At 41.2% G+C, this 19,729-nt stretch overlaps 1 protein-coding gene across 1 annotated transcript; it reads right to left on the reverse strand.

The window, feature by feature from the left end:
• Positions 1–208: 208 nt before the first annotated feature.
• On the reverse strand, positions 209–16,987 carry MYLIP (myosin regulatory light chain interacting protein). Its single transcript, XM_074828850.1, has 7 exons — positions 16,672–16,987; positions 15,311–15,501; positions 5,724–5,909; positions 4,777–4,974; positions 4,280–4,444; positions 1,949–2,369; positions 209–1,586 (listed from the first exon to the last, which is right to left on the reverse strand). The coding sequence occupies exons 1-7, from the start codon at positions 16,756–16,758 to the stop codon at positions 1,497–1,499; spliced, it is 1,338 nt and encodes a 445-aa protein (XP_074684951.1). The 5' UTR covers positions 16,759–16,987; the 3' UTR covers positions 209–1,496.
• Between the last annotated feature and the right edge of the window lie 2,742 nt (positions 16,988–19,729).

Here is a 19,729-nt window from a genome sequence, read left to right on the forward strand (position 1 = left end):
TTAAAGTACACTGCCTGAACAAAGGGGGTTAATGTCAGTTTTCTTCCCTCCCTTGAAATTTGCAGGTACCCAAGGAAACTTCATTACCTCTTACAACGTGACACAACATTCAAGACCATAAACATGAAAATACTTCATACTATATTTTCAGTTCAGAAATGCCTCAGATAATTTCAGAACAAAATTAAAAGTCTTATCAATAACAAAGTAGATTTTTAAAGTCCTTTATTAATCTGAATATAAAAAGACAGAAGTTGCCTACGATATAGGACAAAGCTCTTGCTTCATGAGGAAACAAAGTTTTCTTTACAAAGTGAAAAAATAAATACCCTCTTAGAGTAAGGTTTATATGCTAATGTGTCATAAAAAAGTAGAGTTTTAATATTTTGACAAAATGTCTGTGCAAAGAAACAGATGCATAAACACACATTACTGCTACATTAAGGCAATATGAAAAGTATAGTCAGAAAATTTCAGTAAAGTGACAGTGTACTTTTCTAGCTTTGATTAAGCCAGTATTGCACCCAAACATGGTCTCTAGTTCCCTCTGTACCCTGGAGAATACACCAGGAAACCAGAGCCCAAAATGCCCAAGTAGGGGGGTGGAGATTAAAAATTTTAGCAGGAAATGACCTACTCAATAAAGATGTTAACTGAAGAAAGCATTTAAAGTTATACACAACCATTATTTCAGAAGTTAATGGTACATGTTTAATAGTTTAAAATCAGTCTCCAAAAATAAAGCCAACTTAAAGGGCAGCTGACTGTAGCTCCCAAGACCACCAGCCAAGGTGGATGTGGGAAACCCCGGAGTACCCTGCCCATCAAGAGCTGTGAATGAAGTCCCACAGCAGTGCTTCCACAGGGCACTGCCAGCCAGACGACTTTCCTGACCCACCCTCAACACTTCGAGAGTAACTTGTCCTACCCTTCCAAAGCTATCCTCTCAGAATTGTTTTCTATTTAATAGAATTCCAAGTTAAACACAGCTGCTTGATGAAGCCTTGTAATTTTACGAACCTTTTTTTTTTTTTAAAAAGAAGCTCTCTTTAAAGCAGTTTACTAAAAGCAGAAACTATGAGCCATACTAAACTGGTATTTGTAAAAGCTAATCCTACTATTAAAATAAATGGAGTGACTGTACTAAAAAGGATTTAGAGTGTGTAAAACAAAAGGCTGCATTGCTCTCGCTGGGTATATCACTATGTGTACACCACATTTCTCCAGGGTTACCTAGCTTTGCGGCAACAGCGCCATGCTACAAACTTAGGCATCGTTCTCCTTTTAAGTAACATGAATCAATTACACTTCTGCTCTCAGAGAGATGTCCCAAACCATTTTGGACATGTTGAATGAAGAATATTTATGTTAAAAAATGCAGTATTTTTGCTTTTGCTCGTGGATACGTGCCAGAGTCATTGCCTTCTTCACAATGGTTGCATTTCATATTAGTGCAGTTCAAAGAGTACATGATGGGTTTAAAGTGTATACGCAGATCATATCACAGTCAGATTGAGAAGACTGGTGTGGGTTGGCAAGTACACATGCTGGACATGCTCTACACGAGATCTGCAAACAGGACACAACTGGAAAGGAAAACCATTAGGATATTAGTTTACATCATATTTTGAGAGTCTACACTTACTGGAGACTTCTCTCCACATACACAATAACAGAGCACTTTTCCATAATCTCCATATTTAAAACAGGGTATTGTGAGAAACATGCAGCTAATTCTTACCCTCACTGCAAGTTAAGTTAGCACAGCTAAAACATTTCAAATACATCTCAACAGAATGTTCTTTGGAATTAGTTTACCACAAACAAAATTTTTAAAATAAGTTTTACTAGAGTACCAGCATAAACATATTAATCCATGACACAAGCATACAGGAAACCAAAACTTGCATGTATTTGGTAACTCATATCTTAATGGCATGGCAATTACCTGTAACTGGGCAGCACAGGTCTTGCAGCATACTGTGTGGCCGCAGGGACAAAAGGTTGAATTTATTTCTTCTTCACAACACACCATACAAAGCATGGACTCCTTCAACTTCCGCAGCTTCTCTTGCAGAGCTTTTGTTTGTTGGCAGCTAAGACCCTCACAATTGTCACAGTTCATGCTACTTTCCGAAGACTTAAGGGGGGAACTTGGTGGGGTTTGGTCACTTCTTGAAACAAGATCCACAATGCCAGCATTATAAAGAGCTCGCCTCGCATGATCATAAACTTCTTTTGATGTTCTTTTAATGTCAAAGACATATTTTTTACCAAGATTAATGTTTTCATTCAGGAATAAAGATGCTAGGTGGCCCTTTAAGTCTCGACTATACTGCATCATGACAGCACTGGTGACAGTGTCACACCTATAAAACAATAGGACAAACGCAAACTTGGTTAGTTAATACCAATAAACCTATCCCTACAATAGCTTCCTCTCAAAGTTGAAGTAACAGCGCTCAAATTAAAGAAAATAGAGTAGTCTGAGCTAATATCTAAGCTCTTGAATGTTGTTTGCATGACAACTCTACTTTGAAAAGTGTAAAAAGAAAGTGACAGTTATTTTACATCTTCAAAAATGGCAAGTGTCTGGTCAGATAGAGTCAGCCTATGGAAGGGACTTAAGGCATTACACTAATATTAACAGCCAACACTTGCTCAATCCACAGTTCAGCCTGGCAACCCCTCTTTACATGATCATTTTTAAATACTGCATTAAAGAATTCCAATTAACAGTCTTTGGTGTAACAGCTCTTTCTTTAGACAGGCTCTCAAAAATTTTTTATCAGAGAGTCAAGTAGTCTTTAACCAAATTCCCATTCAGTACTCTACACACTAGTATAATATCATCTGAAGGGAGCCAGTGTGAATGCAGCGTAGAAAATTAAATTAAGCTATTTGTATTTGCAACCGAGTATTTCAGCTACCCTAACCATGCTCATCACATCAATGATATAGTTAAGTCTGCAGAAGCCTATTAAGGCATATCACATCTCTAGACAACATGGGAAACAAAACAAACACAGAACGCAAGGACTACAGCCTCACCAAGCCTAACATCCATGATATAAGATTATGGCCAAATGCTATTGCCTAGCTAAAATTCTGCTTAACTTAATGAGAAACTGAAGGACAGCAGAATCACAGAATCATCAAGGTTGGAAAAGACCTTGAAGATCATCTAGTCCAACCATTAACCTAATATTGACAGTTCTCAACTACACCATATCCCTCAGCACTATGTCAAAAGTTACAAGCAGGGACAAAGATTAAAAAGTTAAGACTGTCTAAGAAGTTATGTAATGCTTTAATAGCCTGGAAAAAAGTACGAAGAGTGCAAAACAGCAGCACAAGGGCATATAATTACAGAGCAGAACAAGACATGCTTAACATCAGGCTCACAAAATAAGGAGTGGTTAGCTGCTGATTAGCCACAGTGGTTAGAAAGGCAACTAGTTGATGTTAATTGCTGTAACTGTATTAAAATGATCTAACGTGAGAAGCTGGACAGGTCTTTGCCTTGTGTATGTACTTTCCTCTGCTTTAAGACCAATTCTTTGGATTACTTCTTACAAAGTAATTGAAATAATATGTGGTAGTTAAGTTTAGAGAAAACACCACTAAGTGTTTCTGACAGTTAGTTCTACTGATCAGTGTTGGGAGATCACAGTAGGAATGAAAAGGGATTTAAAAATACCAGTCATCAACAAAGGAGTATAGCACCCCTACCTCAAAGAACAATAGGATAAAGACAGTGGATAGCTGCTAGCATCAAAATCCTGGGCATGGAAGCAAGGACAGAGGAATTGCAGGAAGATTTATATATATGGGATGGGATGGCAGCATATAGATAACTTCTAGCAACTGCAGGAACTACAGGACAAGCTAAGGAGGAACAAGGAATACATGTGCACAAGCTACACCTACATATTCTGAAGGACAGGATCTTCTCCTTTGTTCTCTCATCCTCCCTCTTACACAGGGAGAAAAAATATATATTGCTTATGAAGTATCAAAGAACACAGTAAGCTTACATTCTGAAGTGCTGTTATTTATAATGGTAGACTTGAGAAATTTTGCTTACTTGTCTTGTACTCCCACCCCACAAAATAGGAAGCAGCAAAAACCTGTTCAGCTTCTGGACTTAAGAGGAAAGTAAAGGCTGCAAAAAATGAAATTTTGCAGAGAATTTCTGAAGTGCAGTCACACTGCTGGCTGCTTTAACACTTAAATACTGTGAAGAGCAGCAGCAGTTGACTCTAGTGGCAATACTGACCTGTAAAATGCATGCGTCTCTGTAATTGCTCTATAGAGTCCACTTGCTGCCCTTGTACTGATCATCTTAAACAAGAGAACTACACTATTACCAGACTCCTTGGTAACAGTCAGATATACATTCTTCCCCGACTGAGTTGCCATTTGAACAACAGGATAAGCAATCCTATAAATTAATATAAAAAAGAAAGGTTATTTATCTTTTAAGGATAAGGACATTTTCCACAAACTACTATGGTGCACTTTTATCAGAAGTTAGTGATCTGACTGTTGTCTGTAATGCTAGATTGAAGATGTCACCTCAAAAATACATATAGAAGTCAAGAGTATTAAGGCCAGTTGTCTTGATTATAAGCAGGTAGTGTCCTCAGACCCTACATTACAATAGTTCCTTTTAGTCATTCATAGAACAGTTTTGTATATTTATGTAAAAACTGGAGGAATGGTCAGTACACTTCTGAAAAATGGAATATGAAAATGGTTCCACAAAACACATACCTGTTGATAGGACTGAAGTCATCTTTACAGATGGATATGCCTTCAGGTCCAACACCAATAAGGAGTCTTTGCCCTTCACTATCTCTCACTGAATGCCACTCTACCCCATAGTTCTCCAGTGTTGTAACAATCTGTAGAACCTGGTATTCAGCAGAAGCTTGACTTAGACCTTCTAGCTCCTTGTGCTTTGCAATAATGCTGTTGATAAAAAAAGGGTGGGTGAATTAACTCAAGTATGTGCTGTTACTGTTAGCAGCTTGTTTTAACACGGGTTTTTAGATGACCTAGTTAGATTATTATGCTCCTGACCTGCTTTATCTGGCTATAAATTTCAGTCGTCATGAACTGGGAAGAATTGAGAATTACCAAAACATCCTGCAAGTGTTCAGGAGACAGTAGCGTGCATGTGCTTAGAAATTAAAAAGCTACATACAATCAAGGCTTTCCAACTCACCTCCACCCCGCCAATGTATTTACCTGAACAACCACCAAGTTCATAACTAAAAAAATCATCTACAGAAAAGCATGATATACTGAGTTTCTTGATATTCAGGAATTAAGCTATAAAAGGTGTTTCAAGAACCTTGTTTATTTCTCAGTGTAAGGGTACTAAGCCAGATAAATTCTTCTTACTTTCACAAGTGTAGGTCTAAGACATACTTGCCATTTGATTACCCTGCTCCAAGTATTTAGATACCTATACTTCCCCAAGTAGAGTTCAACAGCTTTTGCTTTTCACAAAGAAAAAATACTCATAATTGAGCTTAAAAATGAACTGAAATCAGAATATTAGTTAAACATTCAGGTTGTATTTTGATCTCCAAAGCTATCTAAATTATTATTTTTGTTAACACCACAAGAGACACCATAGCATCCGCAATTAAGGGCATAATAAAGTCTCATGCTTTTGGTCTCCAAAGAGGAGCTTATATTAGTGCTCTTTTTACCTCTCCAAAATGGTAGTGGTGAGCTCTTTTGCACACAGTTCTTCATAATTGTACTTGGCAGTGTTCTGGTTATAATCTCCAAACTTCATCTGTGCCAACAATGCACTAAGTTCAATTGCATGCTCTGAAGAACACTGAAGATGACCAGCCAGAAGATCTTCTTTTATATGCAAGAAAAACATATGCCTGCAATGGAATCAGAAACATTTGCTTACACAAGATGTTAAAAGATGTTTGTAATCAAGGTATGTATCAAATAATATCTCAGATATGTTTGGTAACCATTAGTTTGGTCATCAAGAATTTGCAAGGAACATACCAAGCAGAGAAAGTCTGGCACAAGGGAAAGGAAAGGGCCTCCATCTTACTATTCAGGTATACTTAAAAGATGAGGCTACAACTGAAGACGGTATCTAAGTGCACTATTAAAAGAAACAAGCACTCTAATATCATGTTCTTAAGAACTGCTTTAACTCCTAAGGCCACTTAGTAATTTTAATTTTGTGAGTAAAATACCAATTAAATATATTTGGATTAGTTTCCTATGTTTAAATGTCTTCAGTTGCCATTTACAAATTATTCTGCATTTCAGAAAAGCAAATTTGTGAAGAGCAACCCAAAACAGCATACACACATCTTTCATGCAACAGCAGAAGCCACACTTTCTCTACACAGCTGAAACGCCTCTGTCACCACAGTCAAAAGGAAGACAGTGGTTTTGCCAGTGACATGATTAACAGAGTAACTTGAAACATCTGAAAAGAAATTGTGGAATAAAATACAAGAACATCTGCGTAAGCATATTTGTCAGATCAACCTTTACACTTGGGACCAAGGCAGGTTTGACAACTAGCTGAAAAATTCGAAGCTGCTCTTAATTATCTAGTAGGTCAGTTAATTAGAGAAATCAAAATTTCCACCAACAGCAGTCTGCTAATTTCCCCTATAGTCTACCTTAACTTCTATAAATTCATCCTTATCTCCCCTCAGGGAAGACAATAAAAATTTCTTAGCATTTCTTCTTAAGACTTAACATATTTATGGAAACCAGATGCAGAAGCAGTTATGTATCACTGAAAGAAAAATAATCTTTCAAGAAATGAAACCTAGTACCCACAGGGATATGCCTTAGCTTCCACAGTAACAGGACACATTTTATTTTTTTCTAAAATTAAGTGTAATCTACTTTTCTTAAAAAGCTATACTGAATCACTCATCACTGAAGTTCAAAATGCTAGTAAGTGATTAGCTTTTCTTCCAACAGCAATTTTGGATAATATCTATATCCTGTTGTAGCACCCTACAATTCCATGCACACCAAGCAAATAGGGCTACTTTTTCACCACTATGAACAATTACATAACTTGCAAAATTTGTGTTCATTTTTAGCTCTACTATGGTGAATACTGCAGCTAAGAAAATACTAGCCAAAAAAATGCCCCTTATCCAGAACTTTTGCAATCAGGAAAAAACAGGTATTAAATTATCCCACAGGCTGCTCTACACTCCATTTCCTACAGCAAGTCACAGGTCCAACACCTCCTTTTGCAAGCAGTTTGAGGCACACTAGAGCTTCATTGCAGTTGCGACACAAGTGCTTAATTGCATCACTCTGATGTCGAGACACCAGTCTACACTTCAGGAGTTCTACTGGGGGTCTGGTGGAAGCCAATATCCTCACTCTGTGCAGGATGCAAGTCTAGGCAGCAAGAGGACCAGAACTTCAGACCATATAGTTGCGTCCACTGCTAGCAGGTTATTCCTTGGTTAGGCTTTTCTTGGAGCAAGTCCCAAACCTCTGCTCAAATCCCTTTCTCCTACCTTGCTAATTCATAACTTTTGCCTTGACCCACAGAAAGGCCTACGTGTGGCTTTTAAATGCGTAGGTTGTACACAGTCCTTTTGGGGCTCAGCCCATAAATCCAGACAAAGTATTTGATGAATTACTAAAGCACTATGGCCAAAATAAATTCAAATAGTAGGCATGTCCCTAATTCCAATCAGCACTTCCTAAAATAGATGGCTTTTCATGCACTTCTGATCCTGTTAATACCAGAACAGGTTTTCCAGTCAGTATAACTATGTACTAATTACATGTACAGTATTTCAAAGAAATATCTGACAATTTTCTTCTCATTAACTGACACATGTTTACAACTACCACACCTAAATGCTTGTATCTTCAGCTTATTTTATGCATATGACAGCACTGACTACACAGGGGAAAGTTAGTCTTCTCCCCTTGCAGGGAAGACCTTAATGACATCAGGAGTGGAGCTGAAAAACAAAAGATTTCTCCTGCAGATACAGATACATTACAGAAACAACTACAACAGAGGCATGGCTTGTCACATTCCATTACTAAAAACTCAGTAATGGCATAGGTAAACAAACAAGTTTAAGGCACAACGTGAAACAGCATCACATCAGCTAATGTGCAGTAACTTCCCATAACTGACTCCTACCACATAAAGGAAAGCATCTCAGACTAAGCTACTTAGCATTTTTCTGATAAAGGAGACAAAGGTATGGCATGTATAAGGGATAGTTATTGCAAAGTAACTAAAGCTATGCAAGTTCACATCCTGGCTTACACTATGGTAAGCTATTTCCTTGAGTCAGAGAAAATATACACCCATATTTAACAGACCATCTCACAAAGTCATTGGTCTGCACCTAGAAAACCCATTGCTGGCCCAAGCCCATTGCCTAAACCGCACCCATAATAGGTCAGAAACTAGTTAACATATGGCCTGCCATGAAATGAGTTTCTGAATGACTTCATACAGATCTGCTACAGCAGCTGCCCTGAACAAAAGTTCAAGTAGCAAATTCACTGGGGTTTTTTTGGGGGTGGTGTCCTTAAGTGTGTTTGAGGAAGGAAAAGCATCTAGAAATTGAAAGACAGCAAGGGTTGCAAACGTTTTATACATCTGAAAGTGATTCAGGTTAGTGCAGATGTTGATTAGCCCATCCAGCCTACGATCACACTTCTCCAAAGTTACATTAATATCCATTGCAAAATCATCTCCCTTCAAGGTTCAAAACTAGCCAGAATCTGATTATAAAACCAGATTTTTCTTTACACAAAAATAAAAAATACTTTTTGATCCCTAAACAGAAAGGCAAAAGAATGTGCCTTTATTTCTGGATGAAGTCAAACAAAATTGAAGCATTGGGAGCCTTGAGGCACTTCCTTAATTCTGCAAATTCTAAAGGACCCAACAGATTGTCTGTAGAAAACCTGGCCATATTACAGATTCTATTAGTTACCAGAAAGGATTTATGTAAGTTTTTTTAAATTAGATTGCGACCTAATCACTTAATAGCACTTAATCTACTGTCCCTCCTCTCTCTCTAGAAATCTCTAGATACAATAAAAAAATTGTTAAAAGCTCTTCCCACCTCTAAAGATATTCAGGTTGTACAGTAAAAGGGTACTCAGTTTTTCAAGGAATTATTTTAGTATTTTACATGTAATGGAATTTTTATATAGCAAGTTTTAAAGCAATGAACTATTTTAAAACTGAAAACTGAACTGTTTAATAACTGAAGTCCTCTAAAGGTTACACTTCCAACATTGCTGGCAGAATGTCTTAGTTCGATCACCATGTAAGAAACTAATTGTTTTTGTTTCTGCATCATTCACCACTTCAGTTATACATGACACATTAATATAACCTGTTACGAATTTGAGGAGTAACTCAAGCCAGACAAAAGGTATGTTTCCTACCCCCCTCCCCCAATATTCTCCCAGCACAGACCACAGCTTTTTACTACTCTTGCCAAAGTTTTATTTCATCTTTAAATCTTCATAGAAAACAAGCCTTCAAACTCTTGAACTTTGCCAATCAATTGTTGTGGTTCCTAGTCATCTTAACACCTGCTAGATATGTTGGGACATTGAAAAGTAGTGGCAGCTTTACGAACAGAACTTTCCATTGCACTTGTAGCCTGAGTTCTACACATGACAGCATTAGTACAAAAGACAGTCTGTGTAACCTACAACAGCATTAGCTACCCCCTTGAACCTCATGCTAGCTAGATATTCCTGTATATTCAATTATCGAACATTTCCTTTGAGTCTGGTAGTTCAAAACAGTACACAGGAATACTGATTAGAGGACAAAGCATCAAGTTTGCCAAAGCTACGCTTCATTAGTCACTGCCCAGGCAGAACTTCTTCCTTTCCAAAAGAAAAAAAAGCAGTTTTAGCATTAGAATAGGATCATATGCTTTCTTCAAGCACTATTTACACTGCTGATTTCATATTCATTTTGTATTCTTACTTTTGCCCAGTGCTTTTTGTACAATTTAAGTTCTATGTGCATAAAGCAGTCAGTAAAATCAAATATACAGTGTGATTAAGGTATTTTAGTTGCACATAAATAATTTGATACAAATGCTGTAGAAAGGGGAGGCTGCAAAGAGATTTCAGTAGATGGCCCGTTTTACAAAAAACTATATCTACCAAACCAAAGTCACAAACCCAGACATCACATAAACGGCTTTTTGCCTCCCTCTGAAGAGATTTATGCAGGCTGACTACACAGAACACCACTACCAGAAACAGACGTCAGTATTTCACTACAATGAAATTTCTACAGGAAGCAGGTCACCTAGTTAAGTGTTCATCCAACTGAACTGACAATAACAACCCTACAAAACAAGTACTATTACAATTGTAGAGTATATGTAATACAAGATTAATTTCTCTAACTCACTGAAGACAATTATGTACATTAGGAATCAAAGTTCTGCACTGAAAACTTCGTTTCTGCTACTTTTTTAATCAAGGAAAGGAAACCAGGGCACATAGAAATCTAAAGACTACATTAAAAGTTTTAAGGTCTAAATTTAGCTGTCGGGAAAAAGTGACAAACCCCGTCCTTTACCAATAAAAGTATCTGTATATGACTAATGATTCCTAAACTAGAAATAAAACCAGAAGAACCTATTCTCTTGGCAGACTACTGGCAAGAATCTTAGCATACACCCCAAGCAGCTGTCTGTTCTCTTTGGGGTATGACACCCCTTACCACAGGGTGAAGGCAGTTTCCTACTGTGAAGTAAGTTTACTCTGCAGTCTAAAGGAATCAAAATTAGGAGTCATAATTGTTCTCCCTAAAAGATAAAGATCTCTAGATCTACAGAATATAATTCTGTTTTTAAAGGCAGCTATAAGGCCACTCCATATGAAAAAGCAAAGCCGTTACAATTAGGTTCCTCAATATCTTTGTTCTTATTTGCTCTCAGAGTGGGTGAAAGGTTACCAACTGCAATTCAACTCTGATTTAGACAGATCCATTAAACTCACCCTGGTGTCTATTACAGCAGACTTTTATTGCATTGTAACTAATACCATGGCACTGCTGCACTGGCTAGCCAATGCTACAGGATAATAGGATGTTTTTCTGATTTTCTACCTACTACGTGTATAATATTTTGAGCAGCTGGATACAAGTCAGTTCTTAGTTTTAGCTAATTCATCAATACAACTGGATAACACTGCAAAAACCATGTACTTTGTAAATATAATTCAGATACTGCACACAACTTTCAACAGCTCCCAAAAGAAAAATTTCTTATCTCAAGGCTGGCAAAATACAGCTCTTTTGAATGTTCCATGAGATTGTGCCACCCGTTAGAATCTGACATGTTATTTTAACTTGTCATGGCTTACACGGAATATTTCCTTTCCAATCATATTACGCAAGACGAAGAACTTTGCCCATTTTGAAGTGAAGTCTTACTTTGCTCAAAAAAATGATTCACTCTAAAATTATGTCTCCTTTCCCTCGATCACAGCAATGTTGATTTTATCCTGCCAGACTGAGAGCCATTGTTCTCCTGGACGACCGTTTGGCACGATCTGCCTCCCGTGCGGCCCGGCAGACGCCCTCTCCGCGGAGGTGGCCCCTCCCGCCGTTTGCAGACCCGCAGCCCGAGCACAGGGACGTTCAGCCCCGGGACGGCGGTGGGGGCCGATCGAGATCTGCGCTCCCGGGCCGCGCCCCGGCGCCGCAGCCGCCGATTCGCCCGCGCGCCTACCGCCGGGCTGCCGGCCGGGGTTACCGGCGGCCACTGACCCGGAGTTACCCCGCACCGCTGGCCCGGCGAGCCCCGCGTCTCCCCCAGCCGGAGTCTCCTCTGAATTGCCAGTGGTGAAGCAGAATCATCGCTCCAAGCCCCAACGCCTCGCTGCGATGGACGCGTGTACAATACAGTGTCGTAATAAATAAATCATAAATCATTCTCATAAACCCCCTACTTTTTACTTTTTTTTTTTTACTAACTGCTGCATTGCCTATCAAGAAATACAGAAAACAGTGAAAACAAACAGGACATAACCCAGAGCTTAATGATCTAGATCTTGGACCATCACATCTATCTTTAAGTAAAAAACCAGCAGGCCTTTTCAAGCCAATGGGATTTTCCATTCAAAAAAATGTATAGTTACTCCAACTCCTCTAAACAAGCACCCTGTTCACATTTCAGACTTGTTTGTAAAACTCCAGTTGACAGCAGCAGATTAAATTTGAATAGCATTCTTGCACTGAGGCACTTTCATTCCACTGAAAGCCATTCCAAACTACAAAATCCTGTGGTGAAGTGAAATAAATTAGAAATTGAGATCTGAAGAACAATAGAAATAAGCCACTTTTAACCCTGTCAAAGGAAAGAAAGTATAGTAAGAAGATTGTTTTTTTTCCATGCAATTCTCCCATTCACAAAGCACTTAGTGGAGGTGGTTTGTTGCCACAGTGGTCAAAGGTACAATTACAGTCTGCTCTGCCTTTGCACTCTGTAGCAAGAAGGTTCCCTTGCATAAGAAGATTAAAATGCATGAGGTTGCGATCTTCCGCTGGATTATTGCACACTGATTAAAGATAACAGAAGCAGAGGGTGATGTTCAGTTGCCAGATCATCTTTTCACACAGCATGTAGAAGCCTGAACATTAAATTGCTACAGACATACACCCGAGTTTTAAATTTAAGTGCAAGACAAGGATCTCTAATAACGCAGTGGAACTGGGGTTGACAAAGCTTCCAAAGTATAGAAAAAAATGGTAACAACTCAGTCATGACATTCACTATTATCATCATGATGAAGCATATCAACAACATTTAGAATTACTCGCAGCTTCCCAGATTTCAAAAGCAGTCTCAACATGCAACTAATTTATATGTAAAAACAGCATCAGAGGCAGCAAGCAAAAGACTGGGAGACTTCCTCAGCGTTCTTCACACAAGGGACCAGAAGGCAACAGCTCTGCCAGAAACACCCTCTGCATCAGCTGTGGACATAACTGCTAAAGGAAACCAAGGAGACTCATCGCTATTTCTTCATCGACCAGCACTCTGACTTTGCAAGTAAAGGTAAGAAACAAGGTGTCAGCTGTAACTGTACAGCTAATCCTTGCAATTCCATGATAAGCCTACTGATTTAAAGTTCAGTGACCAGTTTAACAAGTTTGTCTTCTCCTTGATGCCCCACATGCTTACATGCAAACTAAATATGAATGCAGTTATGTGCATATGTAAATCCTCGAGCAGACTGGAGTAGGGAAAAAAAAAAAGAGTAAATCTACTGAAACCCAGTGTCAACACTACAGAAATATACATTAACGACAGGCCCTATGGAATTCTAGGTGTGCTACACAGACTTCTGGGCATACACAACTAAAAGGCAGCTATTGCAAATTATTTTACAACTTGTATTTGTTTTAGCAAGAACACTAAAAATACTCAGGATGTTGACTGAACAGCTTAGTTGAAGCCTCAGGACTATTCATGTTTGCAAGACAGAGTGACATTAAATACTAGTTTCAACAGCTGTTGGTCTCCAAAACTGTAAGCAATTCTTTCCAGAGCAGATTTTTAATAGATCTCTTCTGATGACTGAGCCTCAATTAATTTTAAAATTTTGTTAAAAATAGTTTTAGAACAGTCTTAATTCAGACACAAAAGAAAGCTTGTCCCACCTACAGCCTTTTAAAGTCATCACCATAGTGGAGAAGTACTTGCTACTTTGACATACGTATACAAGCTCTGTTGTATTCTAGCTACAACCTGTCTTTTAGGCCCTTGGGGTATGTTTCACCAGTTCAAGCTCTCTAACTTACACAACCTGCCAAGTCTTGCATTGACAGTGTTGAAGACAGGAACACAGGTGTCTGCAAAGGCCTTGTGAAGTTGAACAAACATTCATCAAGGATAGCATAAAAACATCAATCACACCAGCTTTAGGTTTCCTCAGATTCACCCTGATTTAGTCTGTGTGTGCAGACACATCCAACACATTCCAGGTAACCTCTTCTGTCTCATCAGGCATGAAACTGTGTTGCTCCTTTCATTCTACATAAAAATCCTTCATTATTTGGTTTTATACTTACTGAGAATATTTAAGAGGACAAGTTTCTTTAAGACTAAAAAGAACCCAAAGATATACCATGGATGGTAGAATTTATTTTCCAAAATAAGATACATCAAAACTGGAATTTGGTTAGAATGCACTTGCCTTCAAGCTATTATATAGGACAACTCTGGTCTAACTTGATAGCATTCTGAAAACTTCACCCAGATTGATGAGCTGAAACCACTGCTCCCCAAAAGCCTCTCCCTTGCACAACAGTTCAAAAAATAAAAATATATGCATGCTCATAACTCAAAACATTTTTCCTATTAAATAAACACCAAACCATGTAGTAAGCCTCTGACCAAATTCTTTAGACAAACATTCTGTGTAGAACCACCATGTTGTATCCATGGTCTTAAATCTGCAAGCACCAAGTTAAGGTGAGTAGTGAAAACATGTTTTGGCATTATCATATAGACACAAGATTTCAATTTGCTCCATTTACATTAAAATATATATCTAAAACTAACAGGAAAAATTAGTGGAAAGGTCAGCATTAAACATATATGTGCACAGCTTTCTTTGATTACCACATGAATTGCAACTGAGTTATCTTCAAACTCAAGGAGGAAAAGTAAGTGTTCACTACTAATCTTAGAAGACCAGTTCTTGTGATTGGTTAACAGTAAAACAATTTAGTTAGCAGGACTGGCCACAGAAGAAGCAAAACAGCTGTTACTTTTGTAGCCTCAAAGGGCCTGGAGCTATTTGAAAGTTACTGTAACATAATACCAGACAAAAAGGAATTCAGCAAGTTTTTCACTCTGTGGGAGGAATTGTTTCCTGCTTTTCTGTACCAGTGGTTTAGAACGACCTAGAGTAACACCACCGAACAGGGGTTACTATCGGACATGCAAATACCATATAAATAATTTGCTACTGGTAGCTTAGTTTCTTCCACTTCCAGCACTAAGTGCTCACAGAATTACCTACACTCATTACTTACTGATAGCTACACAATAATATTACCAGTTTTATTCTTTTTTTTTTTATTTTTACGAAAGGAATAATACATTTATATAACACTAAGGTTTTAAAACTATACAGAAAATTCAAGCAAGACTACTGGAAGATGGAAGAAATTAAACCAGCGTGCAATCACTTTCATTGTTTTTAATTTCTGTAATTTATAATAAATTACATCTACTTGCAACCATCTTAATCTTACCTTGTCTGTTCCTGTAAGATAAGATGGGGCTCTACAAAAAACTTGACTCTTAATTTCAATCGATAAGGGGCTAAACCATCCATCTGCTGGGAGATCCTGTTCCTCAAATTCAGCCACAGATTCTCCCCTTTGCTGCCAGTGAACTGCAGTCCAAAATAATCAACTTCTATAATTCCCAACCTTCTGCAAACCTGAAAGAAAGAGGTTCTTATGATAAGGCTACAACAAAACAATGAAAAGTATCACTTGAATCAAGTATTGTTTGAGACTGCTCACTTAAAACACAGAAAAATAAACCCTGTGTAAGCACCTTTACACAAAAGATTACTTAGTTACTTGGATTTTAAGTTGCATACAAAACAGCATGTAGACAAATATTAAGAATAAACCGGGAATTTCTCCACCAGCCTAAAGCCACATGGACTTCCATGGTTAAGCTCCATCCCCCTTTCTTGCCCCTAGGACAGGTGCTTAAGGGTGTCAGTGGATTTCCCGAAGAGGAGAGTATCTGTTAATTCAACACTACAGCCGATAGCACTTCCTAGGCAAGAAGGACGAAAGAGTACAACCCACAAGTTTTATTTATATGCCACCAACAGGCTGGGCTGCTACGTTTGGCTCCCTCCGGCATCCTCACGGCAGCCGCCGCAGCCACACCGAGGCGGTAGCGACGGAAGGGCGAGAGCACCTGGACGACAGCTTCGGCCAGCACGGCCCCAACAGGCCACGGGGAACGGTGACGGCACGGCCCGGGCGGCGTCACCCGGCCAGGTGGGTCCCACTCGTGCCCCCCGCCCTGGGGACAGTTCGAGCCGGCTGCGGCAACGGGGCCGAGGCCTGCCCTTCCCACCCGCGCTGTCAAGGGGAAAACAGCAGCGCCGGGGAGCCCCGAGGCGGGGGACGCTGCACCCCTGCATGCAACATGGAGGGGGAATAAAAAAAAACAAAACACCAACTACAAACCCGAAGGGAAGCGGGGGGCTGCGGCGCCTCCCCGCCTCCAGCGTCGCGGACGCCCCCGCGCAGGGTTGCGCCGCCGCACGGCCCTGCCTCGCGCCACCGCCGCCCTCAGCGGCCGGGGGGCGCCGCGGGATGGCGAGGCCGCGATCCTCGACCCCCCCCCCCCCCCCCCCCAATCCCCAACTGAGGCGCGGTGGCTCGGGGATGGGGGGGAGAAGAGGGGGGGGGGGACGCGCGCCCGCCGACTGTCGTGCGCGCCCGCCAGGCACCAGCGGTCTGCGCTGCCCAAAGGGCCACCGTTACCCGCGCCACCCCCCACCCCCCCCCCCCCCCCCCGCGAGCTCTCGCAGCCCTGGGAGGCGGCGGGGCCGAAGGGCGGTGGGCGCAGCGCGGCCCCTCACCTGGTTGAGGCAGTCCTCGCCGTTGGCTTTCGCCTCTACCTCCACCTCCATCACCACCGCGTCCGGCCTGGTCACATAGCACAGCATGGCTGGGGCCAGCCAGCGCCGCCGCTGCCACGGACACCCGGAGCGGCTGCCGCTGCCGGCGGCGGGGAATCGCAGCTGTCGCTACAGGCTGAGGGAGGGAGAGAGAGAGAGAGGGGAGGTACGCGGGCGTCCCCGGCGGCCGCCGCCCACACACGGGCACCGCCGGCGCCCAGCCCGCCGTGCCCGCTCCCCCAGTGCTGGGGCTCCGCCGGCTCCGCTCGCTCCACATATACCCTCCCTCTCCCCCTCCCCCCACCCTCCGAGCGGCACCTGCGGACCAATCGCGAGGCGCCGCTCATCGCTGCGGGCCGCCGCCGCCGCCAATCAGCGCCGCCCTCACGGGGAAGCGGCGGCCGGCAGGGCGGTTGTTGTCGCCGCTCTCTGGCGCCCCCTGCCGGCGGGCCTCCCCCGGGGGCCGCCCCCCCCCCGCCCCGCCAAGCGCCCGCCGCAGGCCCTGCCCGCCCGGGCTTGGCCGCCCGAGGGAGCCGGTCCTCGGGGCCCTCTTCCTCTTTAGCACCCGGCGTCTCCAATTTACCTTCCACCCGTCGTCACCTGCAACAGCCCAGAACTTCTTACCCTGGAATTACGTCCGGTTAAATCGCGGCAAAGTAAGTTCTTCTAAGGGAAGGTGGAGATCGAACCCACTTGGCAGGGGGGGGCTACAAAATTAATTGGAGAGTCAGTGGCCGTGAGCTGTGTGACAGCCAAATATTTTCAGGGCTCATCTCTAGGCTTTGCAAACCCACCTTTTCGTTGAGGGGGAGATAACACCTGGATTAATGCTCGCTCTCCCATATTCTCTTTGGCCTTGGTCCAGCTTCGTGTTATGCAGCATGCAGAGCACTGGAAATGTGGAGATTTTAAGAAGGACCGGCCAAGTGATATTAGAGCCTCCATGTGCTGTCATGCTAATGGGTGATGGAGCTTTCACACTGTTGAACTCTGTAGGTATGAAGCTTGTAGGTGATTCCTGGCCAGGGGAGGAACACCTGCGTGAGGCGAGCCTTTAGAAGTATTTGTTTCAGAAACATACCCAAGGTACATAAAGTAAAGTAGTTTATGGCTGCTTTAACAATGTAAATTGAAACGACAGGGAGGACTAAATACAAAATGCATGCTGTGTAGGTTCCCTGAAAGAAACACAGATCAAAGAAGTATGGAGCAGTGCAGTGGCGAGGAACAAGTAGGCTGTCAGGGGAAGAACTACGAGAGGAAACAGGGATCTGAAAATGCAGTGAAGGATAATGGGAAGAACAAATCACAGCACTAGTGCAGGCCTGAATATTAGCCTGCTCCCCTGCGCACAGGTCACTTGCTTCTGTTTGGGTATTTCTGCTGTGCTTGTCAGGGTTGTTAGTATTTCCAGTCCATGTTAAAGGGACTCTCAGAACAGATGCTCATTCTGCTGGGAACTCTGCAAACAGGAGTACATGGAGCTCTGTCCATTTTGTTCATGTGAGCCCTGTAACTAGAAGACTGCTCAGTTCTGAACCAGGTGGAACAGTAGGAGGCAAGTAAGAGTCAGGACTTGAGATGTCAAACCTGAATGGTGCCACATTCCACCTGTACACTTACTAGCTCAGATTTTCATGCCCAGGTCTATAGTGTTTAAGTTGAAGAGCTTCAAGTCTTAAAAGACCAGACTCATAGAATGAAGGGTAGAAAAAGGGAAATAACATGAAAGGTGGATGAACAAAATTGCAAAATTATGTTAACTCTGTGATTTTATGAGGAAAAACCCCGTCTTTATGAGGGGATTAATTATGAGGGGATTAGCCACTAACAAAAAAAAAAATCACAAAATATTGTAGTATGGAAAAAAAGCCTGTATTCTCCACTGGTTCTTTAGTTTCTGTTGGAGTGGCTGCAGGAAATAAGGTTTTAGTTTTATTTTAGTTTTACTTCTATATATTGCAGTGTTATGGTATTTTATGTGATTTCCATATTTCTGCCATAATCAAAGGAGTCCTAGAATTGTTATGAAGAAGAAACGCAAAAACTGCCATGATGACTCATGCCATTAGTATTCCGATATCCTCTCCCTGACAGTAGCTCAGATCAGATGTTACAGAGGAAGGTGCAAGAAATCTTTATGTAATTGTGAGCTAATGTGCTTGTATTTTTTCTCTAGCAATAAACAGTTAAAGCTGGCTTCTACCTAATAGATTAGCCTTTACTTATTTATCTGTGTTACTTGTATACTAGGAATCAGTTCACTTGTGCTAGGCGTTGTCCAGACAAATAGAAACAGATGGTTCTTGTCCCAGAGGTCTTACCTTTTCTCTATATATTAATACCCATTCTGTGTTTTCCTTTTATCTGATTTAATGTAAATGCAGGTGTTCTTATTATGTCTGTAAAAGTGTTATCCTGCTTTGAAATCTGCTAAACTGTAAGCCACAAAAATAGCTTGTGGCAGTAAATTGCATAGATTGGTTAAGCTCTGTGTAAAACAAGCATTTCTTTTCAAGGGTGTCATCTGGACACCGCTGTCACAGAAATACATTCCATTTCACAGTTCTCTCTGTGATGTTTTATTTGTGCTGTACAGGAGAGAGTAAAGGACTGAGTCCTGCATTAGCACACGGGAGACAGCTCTTGTTACAAGTGCCCGTTGCAACCCTTTGGGCTCGATCTGAGTGAGAAAACTGAAATGTTTTACAGTCTCCTGCCTGGTCTCTTTGACAAATCAACAACAGTCAGTGAGGTGCACTGTCAAACTGCTTGTACCATGGATGTTTACCCTTTGTTTATTGTAAAAGAACATTGTTTATCAACATGTCATCTCAGTGCTGTATGTCATAAAATGCTATGATGGGTCAGTCTTTTGCTATGGTGTCAATTTCTGCATAAGCAATTCACCTCACAGACATTAATATGTTTAAATTTCCTTGCCTAACACTTGTTGATTATTTTTCCTTGATGTAATCCCGCTACGGGGTTCATTTTTGGTCTCATCCTACTTCACATA

The sequence above is a fragment of the Strix aluco genome, chromosome 1, assembly GCF_031877795.1.
Source record: "Strix aluco isolate bStrAlu1 chromosome 1, bStrAlu1.hap1, whole genome shotgun sequence".
NCBI classification, from domain to species: Eukaryota; Metazoa; Chordata; class Aves; order Strigiformes; family Strigidae; genus Strix; species Strix aluco.

Bases quoted from the DNA above. Each gene is read 5' to 3' on its own strand.
- MYLIP (XM_074828850.1), bottom strand. From the start codon at position 16,758: ATGCTGTGCTATGTGACCAGGCCGGACGCGGTGGTGATGGAGGTGGAG. The intron at 5,910-15,310 runs GTAAGATTAAGA...ATTCCATTGCAG, and splicing joins ATCTTACAGGAACAGACAAG to GCATATGTTTTTCTTGCATA. The intron at 1,587-1,948 runs GTAATTGCCATG...TTTCCTTTCCAG, and splicing joins CCTGTGCTGCCCAGTTACAG to TTGTGTCCTGTTTGCAGATC.